A 23,134-nucleotide genomic window follows, 5' to 3' on the forward strand; every position below is an offset into this window, starting at 1 on the left:
GAAAATCCACCCAAAACCAAAACTTTCAGGAATACTAGTAATTTAGACTGAACTGGCTCAGATCATACAGATTTGTTTTGATATAGAATTTGTTTATAACAAGTACAGCTGTTGGACCCTAAATTAATTCATGGTTGGAGTTGATGTATTATTATCAATGTAATGCTACACTGATCTACAGCATATGTCTGGTACAGTGACTGCAGGACAATTCATCTGTAAAAAGTCTAAAACCCTGTGGTTTTGCTTCAACGCAGTGTTTTTACAGCACAGATATGATCCTGTATTTACCCACTGGGAGGCTGTATTTGGTCTTTTTAGTGTGGCTTTTTACATCCAAATGTCCCAGTTGGTTTTACAGTTCGTCTCACTTGCTTTGGCACAGTGGTTGAATGAAAATCATTATTTTCAAGACACTGTATTCTCCCTTTTTCAATGTATATCAGCAATTTGGTAGTGTCATTAAAATATTGATGACAGATAAATCAGATAAATCTCTCACATAGCCCTGTCCTGCACAAGGGAAGATGTGAAGATGTTACGGTCAGAGGAAGAAGGTGGATGAACAGAGAGTCTGTGCGCTGCCTGTGATGACATCACAGCAGAGACATGTGGGGAAAACTTTTTTTTAGGTGTTACAAGAAGGAATATCATATGAAGAAGATGAAATTTTGTGGCCAGACACAGTATTTCTACTACAGTATAGTTCTACAGTAATTTTATTGAGACATTTGTCTTTACTGTACAATGTTATATTTGCTTTCTTTTTTCACAAGTGTTTATGGTGAATGGAGGTATGAGATGAACACTGACAGTGAGAACCTGTCAATGTCGACTTTTGTGACTGACGTTGAGTTTTTATGGATCCTATTCAGTTGGTTGCAGAGGATGTTCTGAAATAAAATACAAAATGCAATTTGATATTTGACTGTCTTGACTTAAAGATCCCCTCCATTATTGTTTTAAGACATACTGTATAAAAGAATAATCTGCTTGGAATTATAATTTGTGTCACACTGAAGTTCAATTACTTTGTTAAAAAATCTTAAAACTACATCGCTCCCTCATTACAATATAAAGAAATTATGAATGTGAAGTTTTTAAAGTTTAACTGGTAGACACATGATGTTTCCTACTTCACTGAAAAGTTCTCAGTTTCCACATCACACTTGTGTAAATTTGGCTGCATGTGGTGATGTCTTAATCTCAGATTCAAAGTGAGCAGAGAGAAACTTTCTCTCTTTAGCAGATGTACGTGAAAACAGCCTTTTAGTGTCAAACTAACATTCAAGTGAAGTAACAAGACCCAAAACACATTTTTTAGTATAGTGGGACTTAAACAATAATAAAGTGAAACTTAACTGTGGCAGCAGTGATGCATTTGTTAATTTATTTACTTTATAGAGTTAAATGTTTTGAGTAAGTGACCTTTCGTGTTGTGCTGCACATTATCAGCTGATGTGATTGTATGTAATGTTCTGAGAACTGCAACAGTGTTTCAGAAAATGTGCTTAAAGATCCCCTCCAGACATGTTTCAAGACATATAAAACTACTTTGAATAATAATTTGTCTTCTATGGTTTTTCTATAAAAAAAAAAGTTAAATAACCTCACTAGAAATTGTTAAAATGACATCTACTCCTTTTACCTCATTAGAAATCCAGAATCCATGTTAATGTAAATATTGTAAGTTTCAGAAATTTCACGGCTGAACACAAGATGTCTCCTTGAAGTGTCGATTCTCAGTGTATGTCGCATATCCATACTGGACCACGTTTGGCCCCAAACTAGTTGTGATGTCACAAATTATGTTCGTAGGTACATGTCTTAAACTCAGATTTTCTGTAAAAACAGAAACTTTCCACTTTTAGCAGCTGAATTTGAAAACAGCCTTCGAGTGTAAAATTCTGCACATACATCATTCTGCACAGTGAAGCTCCTACACTGAAGTCAAGTAACAACAAGCAAAACACATTTCTTAGTGGAGGAAGACTTTAAGAAAAACTGTAATTCTACAAAGCTGCCTTTACTAGGACTGGTAGGCCCTAAACACTATCAAACCCTTTACTTCAACCCTTGGTTTGTATTCTTAACTTTCATCTTTAAACATTATTATTATTGACACCTAAACTATTTTGTAGATATTTCCCTCCCAGACCAATAGAGGGCGCTCTCTCCTCAGTCATTCAGTTCCATATCTTCTCTCTCAGTCAGATCTCACAGGGACCAGACATGTTTTCCTTTACTCCTCTTGTTCTACTTCATCTCCTGTTACTTTACAATGTATTTGACCATATTCAGGTAGACACCACCTTGCTCTGCACGATTGAGGACAACATGATATGTATTCAGGGAGCTTGTCACAGTGCCTCACGAGAAATATCTCTATAATTCATTAATGACAGCTTATTACTTATGCAAATATGTAGGTCAAGACCAGCATCAATAATACATACGACATACATCTGCTGTAAGCTTTATGTATACTTTATATAGATACACGTAATTTACAACGTGACCAATAGCTTTTACAGAGAATATAAAAGTTAATGTAACTATAAGCCCACACAGGGCAGTAGAAGATAATATTCTGCCCAGACCACAAGGCTTTCATTGTATTTTACAATCACATAGAAAACTACTGGTGTAGAATTTATAGTTTTTGACATCATCATCATCACCGATATCACTGTACTCTAATCGTCATCATTAACAATACATCAAGCACCATTTTCACTATAATCTTCATTATCATCATAAATACAAGCATCTTTCTCACTCACCAGTCATGGCTTTTCAACGGCATCGTCACAGTTATTGACCCTAAAGCACAAATATTCTCTTCGTCATCATCATCATCCTTGTCATCATATTTTTTTATGATTTATGTTTAAGGCTTTTGTATAGAAGACCCCAAACTTCAGCTGATGCAAACTTCTGCCAGTAGGCTCAAACATGTTACACAGAGTGTGCATACTACAACAAAGAGACCAGAAAACCTATACATTATATATACATACATAACTTAAGCATACATTGTTTAACATTTACAGGTAGTATTAAACCATTTCACAAATGAAAATAAATACAAAATGATAGTATAATAGGTTATATTTATATACTTTTAAAGAGGAACACAAAAGCAAGCAAAGATCTTTAGGATTACAAACCAAATGCAAACAGGATCACAACAATACATCGACCTTCACTGACATAGGCCATAGACAAGAAAAAAAAAAGGGGGAAAAAAAAAAAGCTTAATCGGACTGGTACCCATTAATAAAACCTACCCAGTAGACTGAAAATACTTTCTAAGCTGAAAGTGCTTTTCAGTCCGAAAGGTAAGTTTCACCTCTAGCCTTGGCAAAGGCGCCTTTATTACTCAACTAAAATAAAAAGTATGCACATTTCAAAATTCTCTGCTCCACACTTCTAAATGAAATCAGCCCAGCTGACTCAAGACTGTAATGCTTTGTCAGGAACTTAAAGGTAAGCCGGCGTTGCTTTCTGAGGTTACTCTGAGCAGCACGTCAGCCGTGGCATCTGGGGAGAAGAACTCAGCACCAGAGTGAGATGACAACATGGACCAGGTGAGGTTATACTGATCTACCTGCTGCCTCACAATCACCTCTTCTCTCCGTCCGCATGTCTCTTCCTTCTTCCCTCCTTCACTCAGGTGTCTCTATTCACCCTTAAAATCCTGCTCTGTCTAGCTGACCATACATCTGATTTTGAATTACAACCTTTTTTCATAAAGCACAGTGGAGGGAACATTTATGCACCCATACTGTAGAAGCTGTGTGCACTTATAGCATGCACACACTGCTGCATATACACACACACACACACAGACACACACACACACACACACACACACACACACACACACATATTGGTCTATAATAACCCACATGCATGCATGTGCACCTGAAACATGGCAGTTGTGCTTCTGCGAGATCTAGAAACATGTTATAAGCATGAGAGGGGGGAGGTAGGGGGTGTGTGTGAGATGGAGGAGAAACAAACTGGCTGCTGCTCCTTGCAAGTCCACATATCTGAGTTTCCTGGAGCTCTGCTGGCCTCTTGGTAGAGTGTGATGTCTCCCCAACATGACTTGCAGACAGTTCATTGGAGGTTCGTCTTCAGGATCTGAGTCTGTTTTGGGGTTGGCAGTCATTTCTGTGGTGAACCAGCTTTTGCAGTGTGTGGTTTATTGTATGTGAGATAAAGATGGAGGGGGGTTTGGAGGTTGTACATGGAGAAGATTGTCCCTCTTCACTTCTTGTTGGCGATGCGTCTCTTCCTGGTGGCCAGCATGTCGTAGAAGGGGTCTCTGCTAATGCTGGCCCTGGAGAAGCCAATCAAAGGACAGCAATGAAATAAATAACAAGGCCACATGAGAGGAGGGTCTTGAGCATCTTTGATATGGAAATGTAGGCACATTTATACAAAACCCTGCCTTAACTAGATCAAAAAAAAAAAAGAAAAAAGTTTGTGCAGTGACCTAGTTCGGTTTCCATGGTTTCTGAAGAGGAACCCCCCCACCCCCCACCCTCACCCCCTCCTAAGTTTTTTCTTGGTACTCCGGTTTGCTGGAACCTCTCACTGATTCCCTCCTCCAGAACTCAAGCCAAGTACGTAGTAAAACACACAATCACACACTCTCCCTTCCGCAATTCTGTAGGTTTATAGGTCTGAAGGAGGGTGAACAATGGCGCTCGAGACTCTTCTCCGTACTCCTGCTCCCCTTTTTAGAGCGATGCAAAGGCAGCGCACAACGAGAGCGAGCGAGTCAGGAAGCCATTTGGACTCTGCTTAGGAGCCCAGTTTCACGGCTGCTAAATCCTGTTAGCACCAGCACAAAGCAAGAAGAGGCTCAACCCCCCACTGCGGATATCTCCGATTCCCTTTACGCCGCCACGCGCTAAAGAATGAGTCTGTGTACGATGACTATCCCCTTCTTTCATACCGCTCATTGTCATTTTCCACAACCCAATTTCATAAAACAAAAACTCCACTGGAGAGAGATCAAATCCAAGTGGGGCTGCCGTGACTAATACAAAGTAACATTTCCCTCATTTCTGTCCTTACAAAATATGTAGAAACCTAAAATATTTAATGGAAATGAAACATATAAAATGTAAAAATACATACTTTTCTCCTTTACCAAAGCATTGCATTAATTTATAAGAGAAACAGCCTACTTTCTCCATTGACCCAGTTGGTCCAGCATCATCTGGGTCTGTGTGTTTGTGACTCAAGATAAGCAGATAGAGCGTTGCTTCTGGGATCATTTCTACTTTAGAAGAGGGGAAAATCATGATTTCCATAAAAAGCCTTTTATCTCCCCAGACCCCCGAGTCCTCTTGGACCCCTCTGGTGAAGCACGTTAGCCTCCGTGGCTGCGAATGCATCAGCCCGGTTTGGAGCTGCCTCTCCTGGATAGGTTTTACTGGGTTTGCTGGCTCACCCCTGGGGTGCTATAAGCAGTGACTAATCCCCCATCACTTCCCCGGTGAATACTCTTTGAGAGTATGGAGAGAGAGAGGGGGAAGAGGAGCAGGGGAGATTGCACTATATTACAGTATACAAGTGTTCTGTTCTGCTGAGCAAACTCTCTTTGACATTGCACCATCTTCTATGCAGGCGATTACAGAGCATCCAACATTTAGGTCACTGGCAGCAAGGTTATTATTGTGAGAGCTATGCATAGTATGTGATGGAGAAAAAAACACACATTTGCTGTCTATTTTACTGTCTATTTAATATTATAATGACATAATCTGTATAGATTTAGGTGTGTTTAAAACCACATCAGTATATTTCCTGGGTCTCTTTTATATCAGTTTTGTTCTTGGGCCAGACAAGATTTCAGTATCACTCAAGGTGGCAATACCTAGTTATTTGAAAAGGTTGATGTCTGTAGTTAATATTTTAGTATGAAAACCATTGTTGAGTAGCAGCTTTGTCACCGTAACCAGCACATGAAGTTAACCACTCACCACATTTGTATGCTTGTTCCGGCTTGATTTAAGGACCTTTATTCACGTTTTACTATATTATGTTAAAGGGGGCATTCTTGGCTCTCATTGGAGACCAGTATCAAGGCTGCCTGACACATAATAGAACTCTTCAAAGTGTCAGTGAGTGTTTTAAATTTTTCCCAATTTTTTATGTGTGTTTTTTTATGTTTTTAAAACTGTGACAACTAGAAGCATCACAGACACAAAATTTAAAAATTTGACAACTCATTAAAATTCAAGGATTCATGAAATGTAGAATTTTGAAAGCTGACCCATAAACGGCTTTAATGAAGGAATAGATCGACATTTTGGGAAATTTGCTTTATTGACGAGAGTTAGATGAGAAGATCAATGGCACTCTTATATTTGTCTGTTAAATATAAAGCTACAGCCAGCGGTTGTTTAGCTTAGCTTAGCATAAGGACCAGAAATGGGAAAACAGCTATACTGGTTCGACCTGAAGGTTACAAAATCAGCCCATCAGCACCTCTAGAGTTCTTTTGTTTAATCTATACAAAAACCAAAGTGTAAAAACATTAAGTTGTGGTTTTATGGTTGCTTATGTGTGGGACTATTTCTTGGCCGGGCACAGTGACTTCCTAGATTGTTGTTGTCACAGTGAGGTTGCCAGGCAACCAGTGGAGACTCCAGATGAATAAAAACCTTTCTCATCTAACTCCTGGGAAGAAATCAAATAAACCCTAAATGTTGAACTATTCCTTTAAGTGTGCTTGTGAGGAGTCTTACTTGATGGATTTAATCCATTCCTCCTTCTCCTCCGGCGTGGGTGCTGATATCCTGTACACCACGTGGTTTCCCTCAACAACACGCCCATCCGCCTCTGTCTTGCAGGCTTTGATCACCTGGCCCTTGTGGTTTGGGTTGTAGAGCTCAAAGCAGTTCTGGTGGGGGACAGAGAGCATGGCATCAATAATGTTAGATAATTAGGTTTGACTGCACATTGACCATGAGATTATTTACAGTGCGAACACCCAATAAACACCGTAACAGAGGAGAAGAAATACTTGAGGTGTGATTTACGGGTGAGGTCTCTAATGAGACAACACTCACAGGTTTCCTGGGCTCCTCCACCTCCCTGATACTGAGATTCTCCAGTGGGATGATCCCACGAGGCTCCTTGTCCTTAAGGAGAGAGGGAAGAGAAACATGAGAGGTGGGAGAAAAACAACCAAGTGAATACAAAGAGAGGGGAATTGATAAGACAGTCAAAAAGCAAGCACATAAGAAAGAATATAGATCAGAGAAGCAGCATAGGGAGAGAAAGAGGCAAAAAGAGGAAAGGCAAAGGCAAAGAAAAGAGAGATGCTTATGTAAGATTAAGACAAAAAGGGAAGATATGGACAGAAAGAGATCAGGAAAAAGAAGAATGGCGAGAGAGGTGGGGAAGTGAGGATAAAATCAAAAACAAATCATAAACAATAAAAACAAATCATACAACAAATCATCTCCTCCTCCTCTCATCCTCACTGCTCTTTCTGGTATATTATGTTTATTCTAAAAAGCACAAGAACACAACCATACACTGTACAGGTAGTTTCTCATTTTCTCCCCCTCAATCATTCTCCCACCTGGTTTTTACCTCTAAACCCTCCCAACACCGAGAACAACTCACACTGCCTGATTTGTCACTTTACAGTATTAATAACTCAAAGAGTATAAGAAAAATAAATAAGTAAAATGTAGGAGTGTATTACAAAAAAACAAATAAACAAGTAATGAGCTAAAAAGGAGCCCAAGGTAACAAGGAGGAGTTATGAATCTATAGAGAGAGTCTTCAGTTTGTCAAAGTATCGTATAATCAGACACCAAGTGGATTTGAATTTTTAAGAAATGTCCCCGCAGCAAAAACTTAATTTTCTCCTCTCGTCCTCGCTGCTCTTTAAATGAGCAGATAATGTGTGCGTGGAACAGACAGACCAGAGGACGGGACATAATGATAGTGTCCTGAAGGATAATATCAGGGTAGAGAGAGAGGACAGTGCTGATGCAGCAGCCAGCAGGGACACACAGGCACTGATAAAAATCTTCAAGGACGCACATATAAACTTTATTCTTACAGAAAGGGACACTAACAAACACACATGTGGGCACTAACAGTCATTTGGAAACACATACACATGAATAAATATATGTCATGGACACATAAGGCTTTTTGGAGGTGACAGGCATCATGATTTGATAACATCCCAAATGTAAGTAGTAGCATTTGCTAACCACTGTGGAAGCAAGTAGAAATGACCTTACATAAGACCTTACATGACCTCACTTCTGTTTGACTTTTGTGATAAATTATCCTGTGTTTTGGATGAGAAAATTTTGTCATGTTTAATCTGTTTGGCACTGTGTAATTTTTACTTGAAGAGAAAAAAAGTTGTTATTTGTCCTAGAATATGTTATGGCACCCTCAAATCCCGGAATGTCCTCCCAGTTGAATTCAGGCACCATATAAATCATATAATCAGAGGGTTCATTTGTAAATACATTCATTATGACCAAAAAAAAAAAAAAAAAAAAATGAACAGAGGAACCATTTTCATTTCATTTGGTGGTTGAAGGCCGTTAAGCAGCCACTTTGCTTACCTCAGGCCTGTTCTGCAGACACACAAAGATGCACACACGATAACACAATGTTAGCGCGAGACTCACCGTTGTATATTCAAAGTAGTAGAGACAGTTGTCCGTCAGGATGAACCACCTTCTCTTCCAGGTTTTCACTCGGCCCCCTGACAGGAAGAGGAAGAGGACACAGGAAGTGATACAATGGCCACAGTGACAGACTGGCTGTCTCCCCTCAGGAAAAAAAGCAGGGATGTGACTTTCCTTTATGAAGCCGAGCCACGTCCTCTCTTTTCCGACTGTTGTGCACTTTAAAACTACATTCAACTAAATTGAATATTATAGTATAATAAATGACAATTAATGAAATTGACTGAAAAGTCAGTTTCCTACTGTAATGGTCAAGTGATAAAGGCTCCTTGTCATCAACCACATGATCATGTGGTCATATGGTCATATGACAATTTGACATACATAATATAATGCAATACTGTACATGCCCATGAAAGATCAATTTGTATGTTTCTCTGATCTTAAGTTTACAACTTTAGTTTCTGTCCAGTGTTCTTATCTTTTGAAACACTGCATGAAACATACTTGTACAGTCTGGGACAGGCTGGCTGTAGGTCCTGTGTTCTGTGTTAAAATTGTATTTTCATATAAATGTAACTGTTGCAAATTGTCTCATTACCATCTTAAGACTGAGTTTATGTTTTTTAAGTTTTTTAAGGCTTTTTTGATGTTTGTTTTTCTTTTTGTCCTCTATGAATACATATAGTACACAGTACAGTGAACAACAGCACTAAAAACCAATATGTGACGCTCTGTATCGTGGATCTGATTTAAACGAGGTAAAACATTCTTTCCAGGTATTAGAAAGTGAAAGTGAAACATTTTTGGGTGCATGTTTAGACAATACATGTTTCAGGTGTTGAGCCTCTTTTTTTTTTTATCAGGTCAGCTGTTTACTTTTGGGCTGCATCAAAATGTTGAACAAAGTTTAAAGCTTTGCTACCATTGTGGCATAAAGAGTTAAATGTCAATCTGATTATGAGAAAACAGTTTATCTCACTTTGACTTTCTGAAACACGCAGGCAAACCCCGTGTGTGATTACAATCAACCACCACTATCTCCAAGCTTCACTAAATGATGACTCACACAACTGATAAATAATTACTGACTTTGCTTATTCATTTTTAAAGGAAACAGGATAAAATCTTATTGGCTCTCAGGAGAGAAGAGCAAACAGCACTTGATATGAACCTAATGTGGCACCAAAAGCAACCCTGAAGGAACACATACAGGCACACACACACAAGCGCGCACACGCACACACACACACACACACACACACACACACACACACACACACACACACACACATAAGCACACAAACACACACCAAACCCCAGGGCAAGTTCACCACCTCACGTGTTAACGTGTGCAAACTACGACCCCCCCCCCCTCCCCCAAAAAAAGCAAAGAGAGAACGAGCACAAACGTCCAACACGAAGCAGAATTCCGCCTCTGGCGGCAGAGTCTCGTGTTGGAGGAAAACACCACTTGCTTCAGAGACGTAAAGCAGGGACAGTGAGGAAGCTCTCCTGGTGGGAGACACATGTAAATGTGTGCATGCAGGCGAGCAGAAAGTCACGCTCATGTTCTAACACAAGCATACACTTGCACCTACATCCCTGCGTCTAAACATGAATCAAAACATGAAGACGTGCACATGAGCATACTCAAGCACATTCTGATGATTTCCTGTGTGTGTGTGCTTTGACCTAACATTCCTGATTAGTTCCTCTCAATACTAACCATCCCTTACGGTTATGTTTGCTAGCAGCACTTTCCACTGCAGCATTTCCTTCCTGTTTTCTATATATGGGCCACACACCATTATAAAATGCTCCGGGTTTCCTTACATTTCATTACAGACTCTGGCTATTGTATTATCGTGGCCAAATTTACACTCCATGTACAGAGAGATTTGCTAAAAAAAGACATTTATTCCTTCACATCCTCCAGGGTTTATTTTTAGAGAGTCAAATTAGAAATATTATAGTGAGAACTGGTGCGGGAAATGGCTCCAGGGAGGAACAGTACCAGAATGTAATCATGTTAGGTCTGTGAGCCACAAAGGGGCTATTTGCATTCACACTCGCAAGTTTGATGAGGCTACAGAGACGTTACATAGAGTTAGAAGAATGTTCAGGTCAGAGCCAGGTGTGTGTGTGTGAACATAGTCATAAACCTCATCACCTGCAGTGAGTTTGCCCTTTAACCTTTGACAAACAATATCCAGGCTACTAAATGGTTTTATGTTCAATAATAAATCAACTTAAGAGGTGCAAATTAAAACCATAACAAGTGCTGAAAAAAGGACTTGAAAGGTGATGAGATGCTACATAGGTATGCAAAGAGCAGCAGAAAATTCCTTTAATGTAGTGTGAACCGTGGAGTGTTGTCCAAACCAAAAACACATGTAAACAAAGAGGAACATCTGGCACAACAGAGTAAAAACAAGATGTTATAAATCTATTACCTCACTGGGAAAGCATACACCCCATCCAGTCCCTGGCACACACATAGATGCACACACACACACGCAAACACATACAATATAAACAGTTAAGCTGTGTGTTCCTTCCCAAACTACATTCACAAGTCTGGGGCCATGTTTAAACGATGGGTGCACACAACATCTACTATTTCCCACACGTAAACTGGTATTCATGAGAACTGATTGTGCAATAATGCAATAATAACTTTTGGAGGTATAACAACAAACTTCATTCTGTCCAAAATAACGAAGGGGACTTTCCCGAACTTCCGAACACAATATAAAACCCAACATAAAAGATAAACTTAAGGAAGTAAAGTGAACCAAGATGTTAAGTGCACAATAACTAATAACTATAATTGCTGTTTACAAAGAGATCTTTTATACAGATTCTTTTAATGAGCGCTCTAAAGTAAATCCCTAATTACTTTATAGATGTTTCATGATGATGATTGAGAACTGACTGTCAATGATGAATGAATTATAATGTTGGTGTTATAAAGGGTGACAGCCATGCATAATTTTTACATGTAATGACAGTTGCTCTGGCATTGTTGGAGAACTTTGGATAGTCGGTAAAACTGAGCTTGACTTAAAGATAGACTAACATCTAGCTAACATGAACATTTTTCAGCATGTTATGTTGCTCAAGTAAATTTATGAATCTCATCTTTATTTGTTAAAGACAACACAATATTGTTGATGTTTTGAGCGGCAACACTTCACTAAAATTTCACTGCATCTAGAACATGATACCTCACCACTCAGCGAGAGTGCGTGAGAGACAGTAGCCTCTGTCCTTAACCTCTATCGAGCCATTTAAGTTCTCGTTCAGCTGCGAGGATAAAGCCACAGTTGTGGAGAGAAAAGTGCAAGAGTAACCAAATAAAGCCATCCGGGATGTCTTGCATTCCCCTCAGCAGGGGAATGTGCGGAGAAACACACACTAACCTAATTTGAGCAGCCAGCCCTCTCTGTCTGGGTTGAAGAACGTGTGCGTCAGGTCATTCCCATCATCCTCTGGGATCTTGAAGGGTTCGCTCTTGATGCTGTCGTATAGATTCTGTACAAAGAGAGAGGAAAGAGATAAGAGGGCAAACTGTGTGAAACAGAAAAGCATTAGTTCACATTTCACACTTCCAGATGAACACACACACACCTCTGCCTCCATCTCCAAACATTCAACCCAGTCTTCAGATTAACGGCGCATTAAACATGACATTGACAGATTCTATTTCAGTGTAGGAAAGTGAGAGAAAATGATTCATACTTCGCTGACTCTGGAAGCACGGTGATGAGAAAGTCTTTAACAAAGTGTCTTCTACTTAAATGAAACCAAGGGCACTTTGGTACAGACGTCAGCCTGCAATACGTGTGTAGATCTACTTGTTTTTATGTCTTTTTCTTTGAGAGATCACGTAAGAAGATCTCATTCTGCTGAGCTGCTATGTCTCAATTAGTGAAGCATGACTCTCTGCTTTGCATACCTCCTATAGGTCTCTTTTCTGTGCTAAATCATAATACAGCATTTATTCTTAATCTTAATTGTGAAAGTTACAGTCACCAAATGCAGTATTTCAAACCTGCGCTGCATTGGATACATTTGTCAAACCTAACGAACTAATAAAGTCAAAGCTCTCACCCTGAGTAGCTCCTCTGGGAGGTCTCCCCCCTCATTGATCCCTCTGTTCATGGAGATGAAGCGCTCCACGGGGGGCTTGTCTCTGACGTTGGGATTGTGCAGGCTGGTGTTCAGCATAATGATGGCAAATGATAGGACATAGCAGGTGTCTGTGGAGGTGATTAAACACAGTGAAATCAGAACATGTTTATGGATTAGTGTAGAAATTATTAAAGATATTTAATGTCAAGTCAGTGGAGCCCAAATCAAACACCAAAATGTGAAGCACAGCACTGATGATTTGTGATTAAACAGACAGGAATCCATCAATCGATTTTCTCGGCAACAAATTTAGGACTCTGTCTAATAAAAAAGAGAATTTAATCAACAAAGAGCTACATATTCTGGGACACACACACATTCTGCCTTCCAAGGCCATGTTGCATTGAAGTCAGAGTGTTCCTGACAGGTTGTGAACATACACACACGCACACATACACACAGATGATCCATTGATCTCATGAATCTACATCGTAACTCCTGCTAACCATCCTCTACCTCATCTATCCGCACACACTAACTGTCCCAGTCAACATCCTCTGCACTGTAATTTACGACCCTGTGTGCACAACAGCCCTCTGACATGACCAATAACTAAGTCTGTGTGTGTCACCACTGCACCACATCAATAATCATGACCCAAGCTGTCACCTGTGTCCTCCTCAACACTCGCCTGTTTAACACAGGGGCAGCAGATGAAGAGCGATATCACTGCTGGAGACACTGATACTGATTACACTACGATTAGCAAGCAACCTGCTAACCACGGTGGAAAATGTAGAAGAATTGGACTGTTGGTCCTGTCAAGTTCAGGCACAGGATAAGAGAAAGAAACCTCAAAGAAATTCTCTAAAACCAGACATTTATGTAGTCAGAAAGGGTTCGTGTGCACCAGTGTTTTATGAAAATCTCCAGTGTTGTGGCCACATGCTAAAGATTTATACCACTCAGACAGGTCCAGCTGTCTAATGAGAGAAGACAGAAGCATTGATCTGAGGCTGAGGTGGTCTGGCTGGCCCATGTTATCTGTCCTGGACTGTCTGGCTGAGTCTGACTCATATATCTAATACAGTAGTGTGTGTTGGGTGTGTATTTGTGTGTGTGTGTGTGTGTAGTACCTGTGGACTGGAAGACGCCAGGATTGCATTGGCAGTACCTGGAGGCAAACGCCTCCATCATACGATCAATCTTCTGGGCTTCGCCAGGAAGTCTGAAGCTCCACAGAAACTGCCTGCAACAGCAGGAAGTAAGACAGAGAATATAATGACAGATCATGAAATATTTATGCAAACGTACATGACAGTCTATGGATATTCACTGTGAATTTTAAACTCTACAACATGCCTCAGCTACTCATTTCTTTACATTAACATCTAGAAGAAGAAAGAACCCATGGAATAAATGAACAGACAGACAGAGATTACTTTGTAACATGCATGGTGTAATTCTGTTTAAATCGCAACTGTCAAGACGTACGACGACTGATTCCATGATAACATTGTAGTAAAATTTGCTCTCATATTATTATAAACCTCTGTGCACTGTGTTGTCCAATAAGATTTCAAATGAATGGATGTACTGCTCAAACTAGAGTGGATCCAATTTCATCTTCTCATTGGTTCCTGTACTGTAGGAACACGCCCACACTAACGCAGCCCTTTTGCATTCTATTTAACTTTGTGCTATTTTTGGTCTGAACACCCACAAACTCACCTTAAGGCTTGTACGAGGTTGAGGTCTGCAAACTCATGAAGCTCCACGAATGCCTGGAGGACCTTAATGTTAAAGTCATCCCTAGAGGAGAAGAGGAACACGTGTCCCACATGTTTAACTATTGACACACTTCTCATTCAAACAGAAACTGAAATAATAGACACTAAACTGTTAACAGGGTTATTTTGGAAATACACTGCAGTGTAGAGTGACAGATTCATACATTTGGGGGTCTAGGTGGAAAGTATGATCCTACAGCCAACTCACAGCACCAGTTTCAGACAGAAAGCCACTGTGTCGGCTGAGCTGAGCAACATAAAATCCCTGTTGTTTTGACAGTCTTATCCTCATTGATTTCTATTCGATAAGAACCACATGTCCGCACAGTTCTTTTATTGGCACGGTCTCCCGCCGCTGCTCTGCTCAATAAATCCAGACTACCAATTTCCTGGGGCTTTATGCCCACATCTGAGCGCATGCACTGCAGATCTGACAGGGAGATGGGGAAAGGAAAAATAAAGGTGGAAGGAAAACAGGGGGAAAACTGGAGAGCTCACCGTTCCCCTAAGTAGTCCCCAATGACCGTTTTGTTCAGCCCCTCGCCTTTGTAGAGAAACTGTGCGATGTCCTCTGGGGTGTTCTGGAGAAGATCGTTCTCCAAGAGAAACTGGATCCCCTGTTTAAAAAAAAAAGAATGCACTCTTACCTGTCTTATACTGTTTTAATAGCCTTGACAGATGGCTTGGATATATTTCAAAACTACATTCAAGAACTTCAGTAAATTTCTAAAAATGGGATTCAACTTTTTCAGCTTTATTGATTCTGACAGACAGTAGATCTGTTCCGGTCAGGGACTGACCTTTTTAGGATCCATGTTGAACTTCTTCCTCCCCATAGCAATCTGTTTGTTTCTTTGCGTGGTTTTGCTGCATTAAAAAAAAAAAAAAAGATAGAGACATCCGTCATGTGACAGTTAAAGGTGCGGTGTTGTCCCCAGGCTGCTATGTTTGTTTAGTGAGGTCAGTTGTCAGTTTGTGATGGGTTCATCCAGGACACACCATCACTTTGTTTATTTACTGCTCTGTAAACTGAAGACTGAGTTTACAGTGGGTGTAAACTGAAAAAACTGAAATGCAGAAGTAGAGTTGTGCAGCACTTGTGCAAAGACAGACAGTGTCCCCTCAGAGGGTTAACCATCTTGAAGCCATTTGGAAGAATAGTTCCTATTTCGGTGTTATTCATTTTCAAAACACATTTTGCCCAACAGGGAAATCTCCACCTTTGTGTCTCTGTGCATGCTCCCTACACTTCTCATGTGCTGAAAATAGCCCAAACCCCTTTGCCAGCTGCACCTGAGACACAGCCTGACACACGGCCTCACTCCACCTTATCAACCAATCAAATGGAAGCCTCTGAATGAAGACTGTTTAGCTAATGTTTAGTCAGGGGACTGTCCTGAATCACTCCTCATACAATAGGGGATTAACATATACGCACATACACACACACACACACACACAACGACAGGTGTGACACTCACAGTGGAAGAAACAGTATGGCTGAATCTCTTATTAAAAGAATGAACTGGTCCTGAGAACGATAAGTCAATTAATCAATTGGCTGACTGATGGAAAATCAATCAGGAACAATTGATAATCAATAGTAATTTGTCATTTATAAAGCAAAAATATTTGTTGGTTCCATTTATCAAATTTGAGATGAGGCTGCTTTTCTGTGTTTATTTTCTGGCATTTTATGGAGTAAAAGATGAGAAAAATGATTCTCAGACTGATTGATAATGAAAATAACTGTTGTTGCTCCAGAATGAAAAATTTAGCTTTTACCCAGACAGACACAGAGGAAAGAGACAGTGGAGGAAGAGGAAGAGTAAGAGTAAGGAAACCACAAGGAGCTCACCTCTCCCCTACACAGGTTAGCTGCTCGATTTCAGTCATCACCTCTGCAATCTCAAACTTCAGCCGCTGCAGAGCAGAAAATAAAAGACGTGTGTTATCATTTTAAGAGAAGAAAGAGACAGACATATTGTAACAAGTAAATAAGTTTCTAATTTGTTGGTTACACACCATTTAATACCACCATTGAGAGGTGATAGAAAACGTTTCCAATATATGGACATATCACAACATGGCAACTGTTTGCAAAAATCACATATAAAACAATAAACACTATAGCATTACATTTGATAACTCTTCAGGTCATAATGTAAAGATACAATTCAAATGTAAGCCAATAGAGGATAATATCAAGCCCTATGTTATGGTAACTTTCCACAGCTGGAACACATAAAATATAATTGTGGGACTGTTACTCACTTCAATATCATCCAGAAGCTCTTTTTTCCTGCGTCGTATGTTTGACAGCTCATCTCTTTCCTCCAAAGACAGGTCCTCAGGAACTGGAAAACAGAAAGGAGGCAAAATGAAACAGCATGTGTGTGACAGAGAGAGAGAGGAGGAGGAGGTAGGGTTATGAGGATGGATTAAATTAATTCACCTAGCCAGTCAGAGTCACAGGGATTAAGCTCGACAGCGAGTTCCACATACCTGTTCAAATCTATCCCAAAGACAGAACTCATGACCTAAATTAACACACTCATAGACGAGAGTGCCATTTCCAACCCTTATACACAAAAGCCATAAAAGTTCCTCATTTCATATTAAACCAAACAAACATCCCTGTTGAAAAGCAGATCACTGCCATAAATAACATCCTGTGAGTTTCACACACACACCTGACCACTGAGCATCTGGCGAGGCCTGCCCCCTCAAATATTGGCTTTCTGATAGTCGAGTCTTCGGGGTAATTAACATGGCAGAGAGTGAGCAGCGCATCATGAAACGTGCTACTGCTCTGAAGAGCACACAAACAATGTATGCGCAGGTGAGTACACATTATACAAGCTATGCATACAGAATTTACACTTCACACACACTTACATTTATTTCATTCATACACTGCGGGTCCCCAGAGCCACCTACTTATACTTCATTTAACCGTGCCACGTCAACTGCTACCCCAGACCCCTCCGAGGACCTCCCCCTCTTCTCCTGCGCACATCAGAAAAACAGCAATCCATTTGAGAGCAAGCTGACAGGAAGTAGGTCATTTTCACATGGAGCTATACCAGATTGTGCTTCTCCTACGCTGTTTCTCTCTCTCACACACACACACACTCACACACACACACACACACACACACACACATGCACGCACTCCCCCTCTATCTCCCTCTTTGTCCGCCCCCACTCCAGTGCTTGAAGTGGGGGTGAGAGCAGATTCAAATCCCCCAACTGAATCATACCGCTAAGCAGCTTTGCAATTCAGACGCTTTTTTCCCCCACCAACTGTAAATAATGAAGAGAGAGAAGTAAAGTTATTTTCTCTCTTCTTTATCTATCTAGTGTATCTCCCTCTTTCACTCTTTAAATCCTTCTCTCTCCTCTGTCTTGCTCCGTGAGACAAAGTGACAGAAGCAGCATGGACCATTAGGTTATAATGTTCTGAGGGCATGGGGCTCATGTTATCACAGACGAGCAGCCAGTCAAGAGAGCAGGGATCCAGATGGGTGTAGATGGCATTTTTAACTGCGTGATCATCTCTCTCATGCACACACTGATGCTCACACTGCATCTACCAACTTCTACAAGACAAAACTAAAGACGAGAAGCAGAAGAGAGAGAGATGATATGAACAGAGGCAGTCAAACCATAAAAAAAGATATGTCACACTTAAAAATAAAAAAGCAGCTTTTTAAAATGATCATTCAAACGTGCAAAGTGGGATAAATGTTAATGTGGTATTTATACCATGTCTACCGAGCATTATAAGACTAAATGACTCACCCTTAATTTGTCAAGCTATCAAAAGAAGGTTCTCATACTGGCTTGATCGCAATAAGAAATTTCTATTTAAGATGGAAACCCCCACATAGCCTATATATATTAAACAATGGGTGTCCTCTTTTCACCATTTTTTAGCTCTAGAAATGACAAGGATGTGTGTAAATGCTCTTAATGACAAGAAAACAGCTGCCATTAAGACAGCCGCTGCTGATTTAATTAAATATTATATTTAAATTGAATATGCCTGCAATTGTTCATGTGCAGACTGTCATGTTAAATTTTTTCAATGATTTGTGGAGTGGAAAGAGGGATGGAAGATGGGTAGATGGGACTGTGGGAGGATGAATCAGATGTCTGCACAGGGTTTTCTTTTTCTTTTTCCGTCTTACTTTGCATTTCTATGTTTAGTTCTATAAGCATGTGCTTTGGTGTGAAAAATCACACCAAAGTTTGTTCCTGACCTTGGTAACAGTAGTTGACAAAAACAACAACAAAAAAAACTTTAGTTCTTTAAGGTAGGGCTGCAACTAATGATTATTTTCATTATTGATTAATCTTCCAATTTTTCCGATTAATCATTTTGGTCTATAAAAAAAAAATCAAAAACTGTTGCCCATCACAGTTTCCTAGAGCCCATGGTAATCTCATCAAATGTCTTATTTTGGCCGTCCAATGCTCCGAAACTCAAAGATGATCAATTTACTATCATGTAAGACAAGGAAATGCCATAAATTTTCAATTTTGAGGACCTGAACCCATCAAATATTTGGCACTTGGTCTAAAACATAACTCTTATCAATTATCATAATAGTTGCTGACTAATTTTCTGTTGATCAACTAATCAGTTAATCGATTAGCTGTTGCAAATTGACTCTAATGATTCCTCATCCTTCAAGTACTCAGAAAAAATGGAAATTTGACCATCTATATTTCCAGAACTCAGGAACTCCATCTGCTGAGGAAGATTATGTCATACAATCAAAAGCTCCAGAACAAGCACTAAGTGGATCTTGTGGTGAGATTGTTTTGTCAACTACAAAAAAGTTGGTCACAAAAAGATAACTTATATTATATATACACAACATGATATATTTTCATTTTTAGGAAACTTAGCATCTTTTCTGGAATTTATAATCAATTCCTGTTTTCACTCATCCATGCAACATTAGTTTGTAATAATGGACCCCCCCTGAAGGGTCTGTGAGGTTGAAGAGCATAAAAAGAGAAAAAAGTTGCAAAGAGGCAATGTCTAAGCAAAGACACAAAAGGATGCTCTCACTGCCAAATAGCAAAGAATGAGGAAGAGCCTAGAGTGATGTAGAAACGGAGATCAGACCAGACATCTTCACACTCTCTGCCTCTTTTGCTCTCCTTCCTTGGCTTCAGTTAAGCAGCCTCATAAAGCAGTAATTGTGCAGCAAAGAGACCCTGCAGGCAACCTACGTCTGTAATGCGCAAAACACTCCTCCATCCCTCCTACTCTGGCGGAAAGAGCTTGCCTGGCCCAAAGAATGGGACAAATTGTCTGAGGAGACGGAATCTGTTTTGGGTAACAATTCCCCCTGCTGTGTGTTTGTAGCTGGTGGAAAACGCAGAGTAATCTGATATCATTGTGAGGGCAACTACTACTGTACAGTCAAAACTGGACATCTGATGCATTATACATGAAAGTCTAGGAATCTGTGAGTGTGTGTTTGTGTGTGTGTGCATTTGTAGAGTGAGCAGCCCTCCTGAAAAATAATCCATATTAGGTTATATATACAAACACCCCCTGCTTAACCTCTGACAGAGCCACATAGATTACCGATGCAACACCACTCAGCCTTTTCATATTATGACTTGGGGGGCTGCTGTTCCAGTAACAATCAATACATCATCATAATAGTTCAAACTTGCATACTTAGCCTTTTCCCCCCCTTTGCTCTCAAAGCGAATCAGTAACTGCCACTGTGCTGAAGGTTTCTCAAATGGACACGTAGTCCAGGCTTTTTCCAAAGAGAAGGTCACTGAGTTTGTATCTTCCTTTTTCCAATCTCACCATTTCTTCCAGCTATCTCGTCCTGGCCAACCATAACCAAAACATCTCTGAGGGTCAGGAGAAAGGTGAGCGAGATCATGGAGAAATGATCAATGTGTCCCGCTAAAGGCAACACGGACATGATGTCATTTAGAAAGTGTATGCTGAGAAAGAGTTTATCATCAAAGTGAAATGTGATTGAGTTGATTAAGTACACTGATGCACCTTCTTAGTGACCGTTTTTCTGTCACGCCTCCCATGGTATCATGGGGTCAGCTGCAGGGTCATCACCCGGGTACCACCGCTCATTGATGTTTTAACCTCTGAACATCTCCTAGTGGCAGAGCAGTTCTTATTGGCTGGACCCCTAATTCTTATCCTTCCTCCTCCACGTCCTCAGCGAAGACTTGCGTTGCTCTGCAGAACTTCGCCCTAGTTACACCTACGTCCCAAAGCAATGTGCTGATGACGGCCTGACTGCCTACTTCTACAGGGTAGATGATAGTAGTCCAGACTACCTCCCTGCACTCAGCAGCCAGTTCTGAGTATTTTGTCCTCTTACGCTTGTGGGCAGCATGCATTCCCTCCTCCCGAGGGATGGTGAGCTCAATAAGTAGAGTAGTCTTGGCAACAGCAGAACAAAGCACTATGTCCGGTCGGAGTGGTGTAGTGCTGATCTCAGGAGGGAAATGCAGCTGTGTACTGATGCTGACCCTTATGTTCCAATCCTTTCCTGGAGAAAGAAGTCTTTGAAGGCCTTGCAAGCCAGCATCTCCCACCTTTCTCCAGGTCTGATGAACTGGATGAGGTATTTTTCAACTGTGGGCTGGTTGTTGTTTGCAGCTTGCCTGCAACTTTTCAAAACTTCAGCCAGCTTCCTCAAGACCTGGTCGTGTCGCCATCTGTAGCACCCCTGCGTCAGTGCCGTCTTACACCCTGACAGCATATGTTGTAGGCTAGCACTGGTGGTGTTGCAGAGGGGGCAGCTCTCCTCCTTTCCAAACCACTGATGAAGGTTTCTGTGGCATGGCAGAGTGTCATAGGTCGCCCTAAGTAGGAAACTGAGTCTGGCCTGTAGGATCTTCCACAGATCGGCCCAGCTGACCGATATGTTGAGAGTGCCCTCCCATGTAGTCCAACTTCCCTGTCAACAATACTGCCTTGATTTTGTAGTGCTCCTGTTCTGCCCTTGCACGAGCATGGTTTTTGTTCTTTTTTCGTGGCCTTGGACCAGAAGCATGGAGTTTCTCCCCAGCCAAGCTCTGCTCATCCAACTTGCACCCTACCGACAATCTCCTGATGTTGCGGTCCACTAGTGGCCTTGTTGACCTTCATGTTTGCCTGCCACTTCCGGCCTGTTCTGATGGGGACATGTGCATTCCTCACTAGTGGCTTTGTGAACTCTCTTAACTCCAGGACTAATCTAGACTTCTCCTGCTTGTAACTCAGGGTTATGGATTGAATCGGCAGCTAGAGTGACTTTGCCTTGAAGAGTCCTATGTCAGAGAAACAGTGGTCCTAGCCCCAACCATTTTCAGATGTACAAATTGGCTAATCTGTCCATTCCGCTGGCTGTTGATGAGGGAATTTCACACATTTTCAGTGGCCACATCACCCTTTGGTACAGTGTGAAGTTGTAGCGCCGCACCTTGTACTTTCCTAGGAGCCGGCTCTGGTTGATTCTAGCCAAGCCTTCTGAGAGTTGTTTTTGTGCTGCCTTACCCAATTGCTTGTCAGAGAGCTCAGTGTTGTATTGCCTCCTTAGGCTTTGGATGAGCTGTCTGGCCAATAGGAGGATTTCCTCTCCACCTGCGACAAACATGTGTATATATATCGCGGTTTTCATTGTTGAGTCCAGCGCGGGATTCAAATTGTCAAGCCTCCCATTTCACTGGCAATGTATTTGATGCTGAGGATAGCACTGATGTATCTACAACCAAGACAACCAAGTGATTTTTGGTGAATCATTTAGAGCTGCATTGCTCAATTTACCAATTTGTCGATCGACAGAAAATTAATGGTCAACTATTTAAATAATCAAATAAATGTTTTCATGCAAAAAGTAAATTTTCATGCAAAAATGCCAGTGGTTCAAGGCTCTCAATTTTGAGACTTACATTACTGTAAATTTAATATTTGGGGGTTTTGGACTTTTGGTTGGACAGAATAAGACATTTGAGGATGTCACATTGGACTTCAGAATGTTGTGATAGGCCTTTTTCACCATTTTTTAACCGATAATAACAATAATCATAATTAGTTGCAGCCCTAGAATTATCAACTTTCTTCTTTAGTAAAACAACTTTGTTTGGCTGCACTGTAAATGGACACACAAGTTACTATTCTTATAAATTTAAAATGCAGTACAGTCAAACATTTTCACAAAGTTTGAAAACTTGATCAAATCATTCTTTATTCTCAGCATTCAGGTCATTGTTTTGTCACAGTTGGTATATAATAAGCTATCATTAGTGGTAAAATCTCATGACTCCATTGTAACTGTAACTTATGACTTGCTCTGCTCCAGACAGTCGTAGGGGTCATCAAAAGGAAACAGAGATCACATGCAAATCATTCACGCCACTGATAAGAGAAGCTGTGTTTCAGGTCCGCTCATGACGCATGCTTACATAATCTCAATGATATTCTTTGTTGGAGTCAGTGATCACTGTGCAGGTTACAGTAAATGAGCACGG

The 23,134-nt window shown here is 40.6% G+C and overlaps 1 protein-coding gene across 2 annotated transcripts in view; it reads right to left on the reverse strand.

Moving 5' to 3' along the window:
• Positions 1-2,471: 2,471 nt before the first annotated feature.
• LOC121884975 (cytohesin-3) overlaps positions 2,472-23,134 on the reverse strand; it is a 36,101-nt gene continuing 15,438 nt past the window's right edge. For both annotated transcript variants that reach the window (XM_042394121.1, XM_042394120.1), the window contains exons 2-13: positions 16,892-16,974; positions 16,476-16,540; positions 15,418-15,484; positions 15,116-15,234; positions 14,559-14,639; positions 13,964-14,076; positions 12,807-12,955; positions 12,116-12,227; positions 8,691-8,767; positions 7,095-7,166; positions 6,771-6,925; positions 2,472-4,348 (exon numbers count right to left, since the gene is read on the reverse strand). In XM_042394121.1, the coding sequence (XP_042250055.1) occupies positions 4,276-4,348; positions 6,771-6,925; positions 7,095-7,166; positions 8,691-8,767; positions 12,116-12,227; positions 12,807-12,955; positions 13,964-14,076; positions 14,559-14,639; positions 15,116-15,234; positions 15,418-15,484; positions 16,476-16,540; positions 16,892-16,974 (1,166 nt within the window). In that variant the 3' untranslated portion in view covers positions 2,472-4,275. The remainder of the gene's footprint in view (positions 4,349-6,770; positions 6,926-7,094; positions 7,167-8,690; positions 8,768-12,115; positions 12,228-12,806; positions 12,956-13,963; positions 14,077-14,558; positions 14,640-15,115; positions 15,235-15,417; positions 15,485-16,475; positions 16,541-16,891; positions 16,975-23,134) is intronic.

This window comes from Thunnus maccoyii, chromosome 18 (genome assembly GCF_910596095.1).
Source record: "Thunnus maccoyii chromosome 18, fThuMac1.1, whole genome shotgun sequence".
NCBI classification, from domain to species: domain Eukaryota; kingdom Metazoa; phylum Chordata; class Actinopteri; order Scombriformes; family Scombridae; genus Thunnus; species Thunnus maccoyii.